This window comes from Homarus americanus, unplaced genomic scaffold (assembly GCF_018991925.1).
Source record: "Homarus americanus isolate GMGI-L3 unplaced genomic scaffold, GMGI_Hamer_2.0 scaffold7626, whole genome shotgun sequence".
Classification (NCBI taxonomy): domain Eukaryota; kingdom Metazoa; phylum Arthropoda; class Malacostraca; order Decapoda; family Nephropidae; genus Homarus; species Homarus americanus.
The window spans coordinates 16,233,400-16,248,703 of record NW_024718273.1 but is presented as its reverse complement, the minus strand read 5'-3'; the positions used below and the strand labels follow the sequence as shown (position 1 = coordinate 16,248,703).

Sequence of the window (15,304 nt, the reverse complement as noted above, 5' to 3'; positions counted from 1 at the left end):
GTGTGTGTAATATAATAATAATAATAATAATAATAATTGACGGTTTATTGAAAAAGTTCTGCAGCCCGAAGGCTGAAAATATACATTGGACATAAATGACTTATTACATACATTGGTGGTTTAACAAAAGCCTTCATTAGAGAAAGGTAAAGGAACATACAGTGAACATACAGATTATTGTAGGTGTTGAACAGCAAACACGTAGTGTAGTAACTCCCCCCAGATGGTGTTATGAGGGACCTCACGTGGTGTAGTAATTCCCTCACAGATGGTGTTATGAGGGCCTCACGTGGTGTAGTAATTCCTCACAGATGGTGTTATGAGGGCCTCGTGGTGTAGTAATTCCCTCACAGATGGTGTTATGAGGGGCCTCACGTGGTAGATGGTGTTATGAGGGGCCTGACGTGGTGTAGTAACTCCCTCACAGATGGTGTTATGAGGGACCTGACGTGGTGTAGTAATTCCCTCACAGATGGTGTTATACGAGTGAGGAGTGGTCCCAGGCCTTCCTATCGTAGACGGATTAACACATCGCTGGTTGTTGTTGGGTCTCATGGGCCGTTATCACTGGGTACCTGGGACCTCACTGTGTGAAGGTTAACTTGGGTACTGTTGAGTTGTTCTCACTGACTTAAGCACTGTTCACCACTGTTCACCTCTGTTTAACACTGGTTCCATTCCTTTCCTAAATGAAATTGTAACTTCTGGCGAGAACTTGTTGATATTCCGGTGGGGAGGAGGGTTCAGGGGAGGGAGTTGGTATGGGCCAACTTAAAGTTGACCTGGCTGCTCCGAGAGGAGCGCCAGGTACGTCTTGACCCTTCGGTGGTCAAGGATGTAGTCAAGGATGTGTGTGTGTGTGTGTGTGTGTGTGTGTGTGTGTGTGTGTGTGTCCTTACAAGATTAACACAACAATAAGTAAACTCACCTCAAGGGGATAAATAGTGGTTTGCGAAATTCCTCCTGCAAAAGACCCAGCCACAAAACGTTCATATATTGTCAATTCTCTCTCTTTTCTTCCACCAAACTGTAGGACCATTCTTTTGGCTTGTTCATAGGCAGCAAACTTGATAGCTGATTCAGGTGCAATCTTCAGAACATTGATGCCATTACCTCTCCAGAGTGATGTAACACCACCTTCTTTCAACATGTACCTGAAGCAGCTAGCTAAGCCTTGAAACTGCTTTGTACCATGAACCTATAAAACAATAAAATAATTCAATCCATTAAATAAATGTACACACAATACCTTAACACACAAATCTTTCTTTGAAGCTACAAAAATAATGTGTACATATTGTACTTAAAAAAATTATAATACCGGCATGTTGATAACTGGAATAAAAATATTTGGCACATTAAATACCATAACAGACAGCAATGCACCGATATACTTCCTCCATGGTCAATTCATCATGCCATTCTAATACAGATACAGTATCAGGTTTGTAAAAATATATCAGTTGGAATTGTTAACATCCCATATGCCTTCAGGACACATGAAGACAGAATGGTCAGCACTGCACTCTACTGTACAGTAATTCACTTCCCTGCAGTTTAACATCTGCCCCTCATTCCTCACTTCCAGGCTATCACATCTACAGTACTTACTTCCACCAAACCATAGCACAATCAATGAACTGAATACTGTACAGTGTTCAGGCTTTATCTATCAATCTATTACTAAACCCTTCTTCCTCTCTTACATTTGCCTGAGATGGATAAGTTGTAAAAGATGGTGAATGTAAGGGGCCAGTAGTGCAAATAAGTGAGAAAATGACAAGAACAGACTCGAGACAACAAACAGAAATATTCCAGAGACTTCTTTTATATCCATAACTGCCATACATTTCTAAGTACAGTAACCCAACACTGTACAGTATTAAAAAAAATAGATTTCTGGTGTCTGAACTTTGAGACCGAGAACAATAGTTTAATAATTTTAGGGAGGTAGTGTATTTACACGAGGATACTGGTTTATTTAGTTACGGATGATGGTTGGAACCTTTTGAATTTGATGGTTAAACTCCTTGAGCATGGCAGCTTAAACCATCTCCTCCGAAGGATTACAAGCTGAGGGGAAAACATAATAAATCTATGCAATTCCATCTGTAACTTACCTGAAGGAAGACCTTGAGTCTGTCCAGTGGTGCTGTACAGGTTCTTGATACCATACCAGCCACTCCACCAGCTACCAGATGTCTCCACCATTTGCCAGACAACCATTCCTCTAGAGAAAAATCATCTGGCACTGCAAGATCCTCACCAATGTCAAGGTTCTGAAAGACAAAGGCAACATAAAGCAGTGAACATGCAATTCATGATGTACTTTATAAAGATGTACAGTTCAATTTTTTTTGTTTCAAAGTAGATCAAGTGCAATTTTTTTACAGTACTAAAACCTAAATCCTTACAAACTGCATGAGAAAGACTATAAAACTCTAGACTCGCTGTTAAATAATTATGTACAAGTAATAACTCTTGCTTAACAAACATAAATGAATGATACAACAAAACTATTCAATAAGTACTGTAGTCTTAGTCACACCCAGGAACTGTACATTTGAAAACATTCCGTGTGCCGAGATATACAACTTATTTAAGGCATTGTGAATATCCTCAGCGAATGCCAAATTTCAACAGTTTTGCAGGTAATTGGAAGCGCTCTTATACATTTAAATACAGTCGACCCTCGTTAATTCGAACTAATAGGGTGGGGGGGGGGGATGTCCGTTTTAGCGGATTGTCCGAATTAACCAATTTAGGGGTTAATATTGCATTATATTTCAAAGTCATTGTTTTCGTCACGATTTTATCCCACTTTCCACTGTAATACGTACGTAATTTCAGCAAAACTATTACATTTCCGTGAATGTATTATATCAAGCACAGTATGAATAGAATATCATTGTAATATAACAGTATTTTAACCGAAAACTAGTAAAAAACCAATAACATCTCAAGAACATCGAAAGCTTAGGTAAAGTCTTTTGTTTTCGTCATTTATTTAATCCTATTTTACATTGAAATACATCACGTTTCAGCAAAACTACTACAGTATTTATTTCCGAGAATATATTCATTCAGGCGCAGTTTAGGTAAAATATGCGCGTGATGTAACAGTTTTTTAACAAAACGATTCGAAAAACACGTATCCTCTAGCCCTGTTCAAGGAGAGGACTGGGAGAAGCTGTTTGGTGATGCAGACGATGACAAGGAAAATGATTTGGATGGATTTTAATGAAAATATTCAGAAATATGGTATCGTAGTATTTATTCAAGTCAATTAGGATAGAATATTATTGTAATACAATGGTTTTTTAACTGAAAACCAATTGAAAAGCGATTACGGTAACATCTTTTGAACGAACGAAAGCGAAAGTAATTGTTTTCGTCACGATTTTATCCCACTTTCCACTGTATTACGTACGTCATTTCAGCAAAAATATTACATTTCCGTGAATGCATTACATCAAGCACAGTATGAATAGAATGCCATTGTAATATAACAGTATTTTAACCAAAAACTATTAAAATAACGAGTAACTTCTCTTGAACATCGGAAGGTTAGGTAAAATCTTTTGTTTTCGTCATGCGTTTTATCCTATTTTACATTAAAATACATCACGTTTCAGCAAAACTACTATTTATTTCCGAGAATATATTCATTCAGGCGCAGTTTAGGTAAAATATACGTGATGTAACAGTTTTTTAACTGAAAACGAGTCGAAAAACACGTGTACCGTCTAGCCGATTGATACTCAACAGCTGGTGGTGCGTCATGCGTTCGTTGTAAACAATAGGAGGTTGAAGTAGATTACCGGGTATTATATTACGTGTGAAATATCGAAAAGGTTTTTATTACCGGTATTTTTTGTAGATCAATGAGAACTGTGATACCGTATATGATATGATAAGTTAGCCTATGCTAGGAACTTCAACATAGACTACTGAAAACACGTTGTAAGGTAATTTAGCCTATTGTAAGTTGGTGAGCTTCATTTGCTGAAGGAACTGCACAACTTTTCATTACTAATTGGTACATATTTTACGTTTCCATTGTTTACTGGCAGTAAATGGTAAATATATTTCATGTCTGAAGCTAAAAGTTGCTTCCCCCCCACACGAGTGGTGGAGATGTTACATTTAACCAAAAAGACGCTGGTGTTTTATCCCAGCAGTGGGTGGACCAGCATTTTAGCTTAAGGTCCGCGTAGGTAATATTCATAAAAAAAAAAAAAAAAAGTTCGTTCAGATTTTGTCCGAATTATCCGAAATCCGGATTAAAGGGGTCCTAATTAACGAGGGTCGACTGTAATGAAGGATCAAATGTCCCTACGGTTTCTTCTAGTAAGGTGATAATTTATACTTACAGTTAACTAAAGGGTCTGCACTGTAAAACTGAAAATCCTTGTGATCATTTTTATATTGATTACCTGTGGAGGGACGGCAGCTTATTGACAGAACGGGGAGATGGATACAGGACCAGCAGGAACAAACAACGCTGCACACACACACACATGTATGGTATACCTGTACATTTTTTCCCAACAAGGGAGGCAACAAGAAATTCCTTACAGGTTACTCTGCACGAATAAAAGAAAAATGCAATAAACCGAAAGATAGGCACAGGTACAGTACCCATTTTTCCATAAGTGTTTAAGCTACCTTACCTGTACAAGAATATCATAATAAAACCAAATTCTGGAAATGTTCCTCTACGTGATACAAAGAACAAGTGATAAGGTTAATGATATATATAGAGACTCGCTCCAACTAAGAGGCTCACTCGGGGAGGATACTAGAGGTTACCATCTCATCAACAAACACCGGCAGTGCGGCAATGTATTACCTGCGGCGACCACCAGCAGGAGGGACACTCACCGTGGCATGTCTCCAGTAGAGGATGATGTCGTGTAGATTTGCCGAGGGATGGAACAACAGGTAGTCTCTCCACTCATCAAAGCTTATGTCTAATGTCCCATCTTTGTCCATTCTGAAAAAAGGGAAGGTTTCCTCTAATATACATTCGTCAACAATAGCTTAAAACTACACGAGTTCATCACTGGCTTATAATCTACATAATCCAGCAATTCAGCATAAAATCTTAAGATATATTTTCCCAGTTATGGCTAACAAAAGGGAAAGAAAAATTAGTTATTGATTATTTCTATGGAGCTAATTTAAGTGTTTTAAATACTATGTAAAATGTTAATTAAAATATCTACATCCAATGCATCATCTTCCACTATCCTACACACACACCTTCACTTCCACCTAACTACTCTGTCACCTCTAGTTACTCATTTACCTTTTCTTGATCTTCACTTTATCCTTCTGCTTAGCTCTGTCATTTTCATCTTGCTTGTGTAATAATTCTTTCTTTTAAATTTTACTTGACAATATTTTCAAAGCCCAGACCATCATATTTTTCCATCCTTCCCACTTTTGCCACTTAAAACCCCTCTATTTCACACAATTCTTCTCTTCCTCCTTCATAACCAATTAGTAAACATCACAGTCTCTCTCTCTCCCTTTTTGACATTCTTTTCTTTTCCATTACACGTTACCCGTTCCGCTTTCACTTTTAATCAATGGTGTACCCAGAAATTTGCCGGAGAGGAGGGCGAACTTTTCTGTACGTTCATGATTAGTTTATCGTTCAATTAGTCATGATATTTTTAATTTATCTCGTTATTATATTTTATTTTCTTATTGTTAAAATGGTTTACAGTATTTGGAATAATTTATCAGCCCCCCCCCTCCCAATATGCCTACGACAATACCTGTATCTATGTCATGACCCGATCTGACAAAACATAAGGTTGTTAGGTTAGGCATTTTTCGGGGCAACTTACGGTTTTTTTTTCCCTGGAAAGTGAAAACTAACCTACGGGCACAGAGTAGTTGACGTCTTAAATACCTGTACTGTACTATTCTAAAGGTGTTTTTTTTATTACAAGCATCATTAATTAACACTAATTACAGTATTCTCCACATATGTACACTAATCGTTGCTTCTCAAATCATCATTTATCTCGGTTCTATCATACCATACTGGTCACTTATCTTTCTTTTACTTTCACACATTGATTCCATAATACTGTAATAGTTTTTAAACCATAATTCGACAAAACCTTCAATTACTTACCTAACTAACTACAACATTAATATAGCTTATTAAGTTATACTCTTCCCAGTATTGGAATCAGATGGTAATACCTGTACATTCATTCACACACAGATACACACATGACACAAGTACATATAGTAAATACATCGACTACACTTATCATTCATCTCTAATCACATTTAAAGCAACAGCTAAGTTGTCTATTTGCCCAAACATATGAACCTACGTTAAAAAAAGGGATACATAGTTATACCCACGGTGTGCTGTGGGTGAAAGTGTTTAAGGGAGGAGCATATGACAACAGAGAGAGAGAGATGGATAGGGACAGGGAGAGCACTTGTTGTGGGGGAGAACTGCCGCATGTGGTCACTTAAAAATAATTTTAGAAATCGTGTTAATGAATCAAATTACGAAATATATGAAATGTTAACTCTTTTTAATTCCCCCAAACAGCAAGAACCTTGTCTCAATGGCTGCACAAACACACACACACACACACACACAATAGCGTCATATCACCACTTACCTTCTTCCGGTAAATGCAAAACACTCGCGTCCAATAATGACTTACAGAGTGGGTTTATTTTTTTTTGTAAAGCTTCAGGGGGAGGTGCGGTGGGATGGTTGTGCATATTGTTTTGTTTTTATTACCTCGTCTCTCACCCACAGGGGTAGAGAAAAGGGGAGGGATGGGTAGTAGTAATGGGAGGAAGGGGACAGGGAGGAAGGGTTAAAGCCAAGCACCTGTAGCTACAACAAAACAACACTTTGACATCCACTACAGTAAGAAACGAGGAGTGTGCCTAAGGTTACATGTACCGCCCCTCTCTCTTTCTCCCAATCTCCTTCTCCTCATTTCTCTCCTCTCTCTCGTCTCCTCCACCTCCAACGCCACCTCCGTACACTTACACTATCCTGTAACCCAAATAGAGAAAAAAACATAGATACTGTTAGTAAGGGCATATGGTTGAACACACACACACTAAACAACAAACAAAGGGCAAAATTGTGAGTTTATGAATATTGAACACAAACACAACAAAAACAGAAGTCATCCCTGGAGTAGAAAAATGAAGTTCCCATTTTTAAAAGACGATACACACAAAAATAACAACTACTAACAGCTAGAGAAGATGTAAATGGCACACCTGTCAACGAGTACTCAGAGTGCGAACAACAGGTGACAACACACAACCTCTTAACTCCACCCTTGTTTCACTCTCACTATAACATCCCTTTACAACTCACAATAACCTAAATCCACCCTACAATATCAAAGGTCTTATAACTCGACAACAACCACCACCTTTAACTACAACCTCTTCGACAGCTACCTTCCCTTAACAATGGTCAAATTTAATGGTTGGACAGTATTCCTCTCCAAAAATTTTTAGTGTAAATAATAAATAAACCACACTCCCACTTCCTCTTCTTCTAACGATATTAATGATCTTAAATACAAAGTCAAAGGTCACTGTTACTCCTTAAGTCTTTACTCCAGGTGCATTTAAGTCTGAGAGGGTTACGACCGACAACGAGACTGGCTTGAGTGAGTGAAGGGTTCAGGCAAGCAGCACTTAAGAGGGCACTGAAGGCTACAAGGTTTGCCCCTCCCTATAATTTACATGTTAAACAAGGAGGAGAGGAGAGGAAAGGAGAGGAGAGGAAAGGAGAGGAAAGGGAGGGGAGGGAAAGGGAAAGAAAGGGGAGGGGAAGGGGAGGGAAAGGGAAGGGGAGGGAAAGGGAAAGGGAAAGGAAAGGTAGGGAAGGGAAAGGTAAGGTCATAGTTACTTAGAGAATAACGAAAGTGGTGCTGACAACGTTAGGATTTAAATGATTTACAACTACTCACTGGGAAAGTTGGGGGTGGCAGAGGTGTGAGGAGGGTGGCAGAGGTGTGAGGAGGGTGGCAGAGAGGTGAGGAGGGTGGCAGAGAGGTGAGGAAGGTGACGTTCCGTTGCGTGTCATGGGCCTCAAATGACCTTGCAGCGGCAGGCAAATACCCCCATCCTCTAACACCACCTCCTCCCCCCACCCTTTCAAGTTCCCTTCCACATATCTCACCACCTTCACCCTTCTTGTCTTTACACCCCCATACGTAACTTAAATCCTACTCTCGTCCTCATCCTTCGAGTACAACAACCAGAGGACAGTATACTCGTACGGGGGGGGGGGGTTACAACAGTTGTCTTAATACCCGGCGTCGAGTAGGAGGTCAGCGTTAACATCGAGGACAGAGAGGGAAGCAACTAAGTGCAGTTCATGTGACAGACAGCAGCAGGTTTGAGGATCTCATGACCTTCTGAGTACATAGGAGGATCTCGCTGATTATCTTGTTTACTGTCTTACTAACGGGAGCTGTCGATGGTTGCTGGTCAAATGGACTCGTTATAATTAGGCCAGATCTAACCTAACCTAATCTAACCTAACCTGACCTAACCTAACCTAACCAAAAGAGGTATTCACAGGTGCTGGTACCTGTCACTGGTCCTAGTCGTGATAACTGTTTGTAAAGTGTAGCTGTCATCATCACATAGGGGCTGTCTGTTCACTACTGTCATCATCACATAGCTGTCAGTTCACTATCAACCTAAAACACGATAGGGACAGTACTGAAAGGTGTGGCGGCCCTACAGGAACCATGCAGACAGGTAGCAATATTCCTGACGCAAGGGTGAGGCGGGTGGGTGCCGTCAGGAGGGAGGGGTCGCTCCTCCTTCCCCGGGTCAATACAGCACCACCACCGGCTGTTGCTGCACCAAGTGTAGCCCCCCGCCACCACCTCACTCCACCCCGCACGCTAAAACTGGGTCACCAGGAAGGATGTCTGGGCTGCCATCATCCTCTTCCTCCTCCTCCTCTTGTTCCTACACCATCTCCAAGACCCAAGTGACGTGGGTGAAAGGAAAGGACGACTTCACGTATTGACGGCACGTTTATGAAGACAGACAGTCGAGGACGCTTACACTACAAGGACATGATAGGTATTGGGTCCTACAGGGTATATATAGTGCCTGTACTGTCAAACACGACCCCCCCCCCACTACTACTACGACTCCCTACCACTACCACCACGATCCCTGCCTCCACTACTAGCCCTGAAACCTAACCTTCAAATGACACCTTCAGCCTCCAAAAACCAGACTGTAAACCTCCCAAACTCTGCCCAGATGTGTGTGTGTGTGTGTGTGTGTGTGTGTGTGTGTGTGTGTGTGTGTGTGTCGCTAAATAGGGATAACTTTTTCTTGATGTGACTTTACGGGTAAAATCTGGTGTTTATATAAGACGTCGTTTACTATAATAACCTAACCTGACCTGACCAAACTCACTCTATATAAGACCTGGTTAATGATGCTATTCGTCTCTAGTTTGTACAGTATCGTGATTATCTTGTACATGGTCGTGGTCTTGTACATGGTCGTGGTCTTGTACATGGTCGTGGTCTTGTACAGTATCCGCAAACAGACAGGCCAGTTTATCTCGATAAACACACACACACACACACACACACACACACACACACACTACGAGTTACTACACTACGTATTTGCTGTTCAACACCTACATTAATCTGTATGTTTACTGTATGTTCCTTCACCTTTCTCTAATGAAGGCTTTTGTTTAACCACCAATGTATGTAATAAGTCATTGATGTCCAATGTATATTTTCAGCCTTCGGGCTGCAGAACTTTTTCAATAAACCGTTAATTATTATTATTATTATTATTATTATTTACACACACACACACACACACTACGAGTTACTACACTACGTATTTGCTGTTCAACACCTACATTAATCTGTATGTTTACTGTATGTTCCTTCACCTTTCTCTAATGAAGGCTTTTGTTAAACCACCAATGTATGTAATAAGTCATTGATGTCCAATGTATATTTTCAGCCTTCGGGCTGCAGAACTTTTTCAATAAACCGTTAATTATTATTATTATTATTATTATTTACGCACACACACACACACACACACCCCAAACATTACCGATCAATTAAATTTCTCAGGAGAAAATGGGTCATCATAATTGTCTGGAAGCCCGAGTGTGTTATGTGCACCTAAATCATCGTCCTCACGGGGTTAAACCATGTTCACTATGGCCAACAAGTTAGTGGCTGTATCAAGGCTTCTTAAAGACACCTCACTCGCTGGCTAACATTCAAATCGAGTCTCGTTCACCAGGATGGCACAGGGGGATCTTGTTACGCTTCTAAACACCGACAAGAGATACATCAATACGTGTACTAGAACAGACTACACATGTACTAACTCTGGCTTATGTAAACACTGTAGCAAATATAGCGTGGCTGGAGAAAGAGTGCACGCAGTTACTTACATAAAGTACACCCAGTTACACACATGAACACGCACACAGACGTACTGTATACTAAGACGACCGACAGACAGACAGACAGGCCGCATGCACTGATCCACAGCCTCACACCTCACATACCACATACTTGGTACAGATACACGGCTTCTCCTCCTCCGGCTCCGAGATGAACTTGACCACAGAATAGGACGACTCGATGATGAAGTCTATGGTCTCAGCCAGTAGCTCCGCCGCCACGTCTGAGATAACATCCACAGTTGTGTCTGCCGTCTCCAAGTTGTCGCCGTCGTCTTCGTCGCCAGTCTTCAAGTCCTGCAAGATGGGCGTGAGGAACATGGAGTCTTCTGGGGCACTCATGTCGGGTAGGACATCCACCGCAGAAAACCTGATCTGTTTCTCGGTGTCTTCCGCTGGGCAGAGATCCGCCAGAGGCGGCTCCTGGCCCGGAGGGTGGTTGTTGACGTGGTTGTGTGTGGAGACTGACGAGGATTGTTTGGCTGCGGGTGTGGATGGAACACATGTTGCCATAAGCGGAGGGACGGGATGGATGGAAGAGTGCTGGATGAAACTATCACACCTTTATACACTCACTCGTAAACCTTAGGTGTGGAGGCGGCACTTACTAGATCAGTCAGGTTACCTGGTCGTGAGTCACCACGACGGACGCACTACCGGCATCCACTTAAGTGATCAATGAATAGAACACAATTAATAATGGATTATCAGGCAGCAAGAACCTGGCACCGAGTTACTCCCCCACTGTTGAAACAACCATTGTTGAGCGTCTACCCTGAGGCGTGTGCGCCTACGCTGGACATGACACCGAAGTGCAATCTTGGCAGAGGCACAATGAATCAAGGATGGCAGGCCGGAGGGGTTATGGCTCTTACTGCCAGCCCGCAGTGCCACCCGGCGGTGCTACTGCTCAGCTGAGGTGCTTAGCTGTTGGCGATCTTGTCTCCGCGGCAGTGTGATGGTCACTATTAAATTCAGATCCATATAAATTGTTCACTGTTGCTGATGTGTGTTAGGTGCGTGTGGCTCGGCGGCAGGTGTGCAGGCTGGGGTAGGAGGCGGCGTGTTTTAACTACTGCCGCGTGCTGGGCGGAGGATAAAGCCTCGGCCAACCTACATCGGCTTACAGAGAGCGACTGGCTGCGAGGCGTCGCGTGTCGAGCTGCGCCTTGCCGGTGTCGAGACACGGCCGACCCCCTACTGCCGCGGCAACACTCAAACACCAGCCCTGCCAACCACCCACAACACAACCTCCACTATAGTTGAATTATGAAGAGAATACTCGGTGGACACGCCATCCTGGAAACAAGTGACTAACAGCAGTTTTCCAGGACTGGATGATGCCAAGAAACACAAACATCACATAACACACGAAAGACACAAGAACCTATCCAAGTTCTCAAAGCTTAAGAATAAAAGTAACTTAAGAGGCAATTACCATTTGGGATGATAGAGAACTGACATAATCAAACACCATAAATACCAAGGTCATGGAACAAGGTCACTACTATGGAGTGGCATAGTTACCATTGTATTCAGGTCACAGTTTGGATAATTAAAGTGTCGATTGTATGGCAGGTACCCTCCCTCTCTGCCCTGGACCCACGTCAGATAGTTACCTTTACCCGAGGAATGTTGGTATCGAGTATCTGACAACTTCTCCACGGGAAAGGACGCTATCACCGAGCTCCACGTCGCAAAGAGCTGGTGGCGAGTCAATGTTGTTTACATAATCCTAGCAGACATAACAGGTGAGAGGACCGAGTCTTAAGATTCACTCACTCGTACCAAGACCGTCAACGATTACTACTCCTGTTTCATTCAGCCTTGAGAAGAGATGAGAAGAGATGAGAGAAACATCCACCTCCTTTTTTATTACATACAACACCGCGCAAGGCCCTACGGTGTACACATAAGCCTAGAGCACAAACAGACACTGACAAACGCCTTCAAGTGATCCAAACGAAGACTACAGGTGAGGGAGGAGGGGTGAGGGTGAGTGAGGAGGGGTGAGGGTGAGGGAGGAGGGGTGAGGAAGGAGGGGTAAGCTGATGTTGGACACTAACTTAACCCCCCCCCTGTCTCTTTCATGTACATCTTTATTATACATTTTCTTTCTTACTCCTTCCTTAACTCCTTATCTTACCCAGTTATTTCCTAGTCTCTTCCACTTCCTCCTTTATATTTCATTATCTCTCTACCTCTATCGTGCGTCTATTTACATCATTATCCATTTATTCTCTACACCACAATTATCACAGCATTTAATACCTCCGTTTCTTGGTGGCTATTAACACCTGTCCCATACGCCACTCACCGTACCTAATGTAAAGGACAGGTGTTAATTGAGCACCTGTTGTCATTAATAGAAACAGGTGGAACAAGTAATTCGCATTAACTACCAAATGTAATTTTTCGCTCGCATACGCCCTTGTTATTCTGAGAGCCAATTATCTCTTAAAAATGTTGAGTGAAATAACCAATCAGACAACGTCATTTGAGCGAATCAACCAATCAGACGCCGTCATTTGAGCGAATCAACCAATCAGATGCCGCCGTCATTTCTGTAATTGATATCATACCTATTGTCCTTATATACTACAGCAGGCGGAGATGAACCAGATTAGAGAGTGAGTGTGTGTGTGTGTGTGTGTCTCTCACCCCGTTAACGTCTCCAACAAGCACCTACTGTTGCTAACATCGTGGGGGGGGGGGCGTCTCTTTAAATTAAACAAGACAACAAAGGTGACAATTGTGATCTCACCAGCCCTATAGGTATGACCTGGTTGGCACTAGGCCAGACAAGAGCTCCAACACATGCTATAATATAAACATTCCTCGACGTATCACATGCCATTAAGAATCTGTGAACTAGACTTTACATTTTCGCTAACTGCTGGAACTCTCGGGCCAGACACCCGTGTTGGCAGTTTATTCACGGCCATACGCTCATGTTGGCAGTTTATTCACGGCCATACGCTCATGTTGGCAGTTTATCCACGGCCATATGCTCATGTTGGCAGTTTATCCACGGCCATATGCTCATGTTGGCAGTTTATCCACGGCCATATGCTGAACAAGACAGTTGAGAGCAGCGTAATGTAAAACAAAATAAGAAACGATACAATTGATGGCAAAAAAAATCAAGTAGTTCAACAAATAAATAACTAAATATTAATAAAAATTATGAGGACGATGATGGCGATGACTGATCTATTGATAGCGTTATCTATTACAACAAACATGGCGACTGATTGAACATTTTTGAACAGTAAAACATGAACAGACAAGGTGAATGCCCCTCCGTGTGTGTGTGTGTAAGCATTTTTTTAAATCAACGTCTCTTCAAAAGCTCATCAAGAAATCCATAGGCCTATCTACCAATAAGCGAATAGGCCTGTCATGTTCCTAAATTTCGTATGCAAAGTTATTCGTGAAAAAAATTCTTCTCTTCAATTAACAGAACTGAAAGAAGACAAACCACCACCATTTGGCAGTACAGTACCGTAACCACCAAACAATCACCGGCTTCACTCAGCTAGGTTAAAGGAAACAGCTGGCAACACTACATGATGCAAGACTTACTCCGTGTGCCAGGGTCCTCCACACCCGGTCACCAGCTGAACCACAGTGACGTAGAAGCACCGGCCAAACCAACTAGGCAGATCATAATTTTATTCATTTATTACCAATATTATTTCAACAAGTTAATGATATTTATTTTTATTTTATTATTTATTGTTTATTTAGTTAGGTTTATATATTGTCGTGAGTTATTCAGTAGCCGACAACCTCAGGGGAAGGACACCACCACATGACCGAACACCGCCAAGCATTCCATTAAACAGCTTGCTAGTCTCAACACCACATGATCAAGGCTGGCAGTACACCATTAAGTAACGGTGCCACTAGCAATACAAACAATTCTAGCCACACACACACACACACAATTCATAATCTCAAACTCATTTAATAAAAGTTACTAATTCAGGACTGGGGTTGACTAAGTGTGTAGGAAAGGGCCTCCTCTTCCTCACTGAACGAGTAACCTGACAACAAAAAACAGTATTCTTCCCCCTCACCTGGCAACGGCTCACCCAAATCAGTCTTATTTATAACACCTGGGAAATTTTTAGCGAGAGTCGTCAACTCACTGACTCACATGCCTAGACGCTGAGCCGGTGTGAATGAAGCTACTATGTTTTCAGCTTAAAGTTTTGGTTGTTGACTTTGATAACTGGATGAAAAGTTGGTTAGGTTAAGTCAGGTCAGAAGTGGGTATATAAACCACTAGATCCCAGAGTAATTGACAATAAACGAAGTAAATAACAAAGTCGATGGGTCACTGGTGTTCATTATCTATCCCCAAGTAACGAGACCGACAAATAATATGACCAAAAGAATTAACGAGGATGACAAGTAACGAGGCTGAAAGTAACGCGGCCAACAAGTAACGTTAAGCGATACATTGGAAATAAGTAGCCCGGCATCACATACTAATCGATAACATCTCGCCCCCATCCTTGGCGGCGACGACCAGCCAGACACCTCCCACCCCCCCGCACCTCCCCTCCCGCCAGCGCCACTTTCCCGACTCCTCATACCTTGTCAGTCTCCAACTATGTCGCCTCGTTCCCACCTCACCGCTAACATGAACGTCCTGTTATGAACTGTCCTACTGCCTGCCAGATGTGTGTGTGTGTGTGTGTGTGTGTGTGTGTGTGTGTCTGTCTGTGTGTGTGTGTGTGTGTGTGGGGAGGGGGGTATTGTGTACATCCTGGCGCCACACATCCACAATATGGGTGTGGTTAT

The 15,304-nt window shown here is 42.1% G+C and overlaps 1 protein-coding gene across 4 annotated transcripts in view; it reads right to left on the bottom strand.

Annotated features, from left to right (window-relative positions):
• The window catches only part of LOC121859459 (calcium-binding mitochondrial carrier protein SCaMC-3-like), an 86,463-nt gene that overhangs the window by 9,121 nt on the left and 62,038 nt on the right, over positions 1–15,304 (bottom strand). For 2 of the 4 annotated variants that reach the window (XM_042356282.1, XM_042356281.1), the window contains 3 exons: positions 4,885–4,996; positions 2,121–2,279; positions 929–1,198 (listed from right to left, as the gene is read on the bottom strand). In XM_042356282.1, coding sequence (XP_042212216.1) covers positions 929–1,198; positions 2,121–2,279; positions 4,885–4,996 — 541 coding nt within the window. Of the gene's footprint in view, positions 1–928; positions 1,199–2,120; positions 2,280–4,884; positions 4,997–7,042; positions 7,049–10,604; positions 11,622–15,304 lie in introns of those variants that run through there. The other 2 variants (XM_042356280.1, XM_042356283.1) reach the window with 2 other exon arrangements.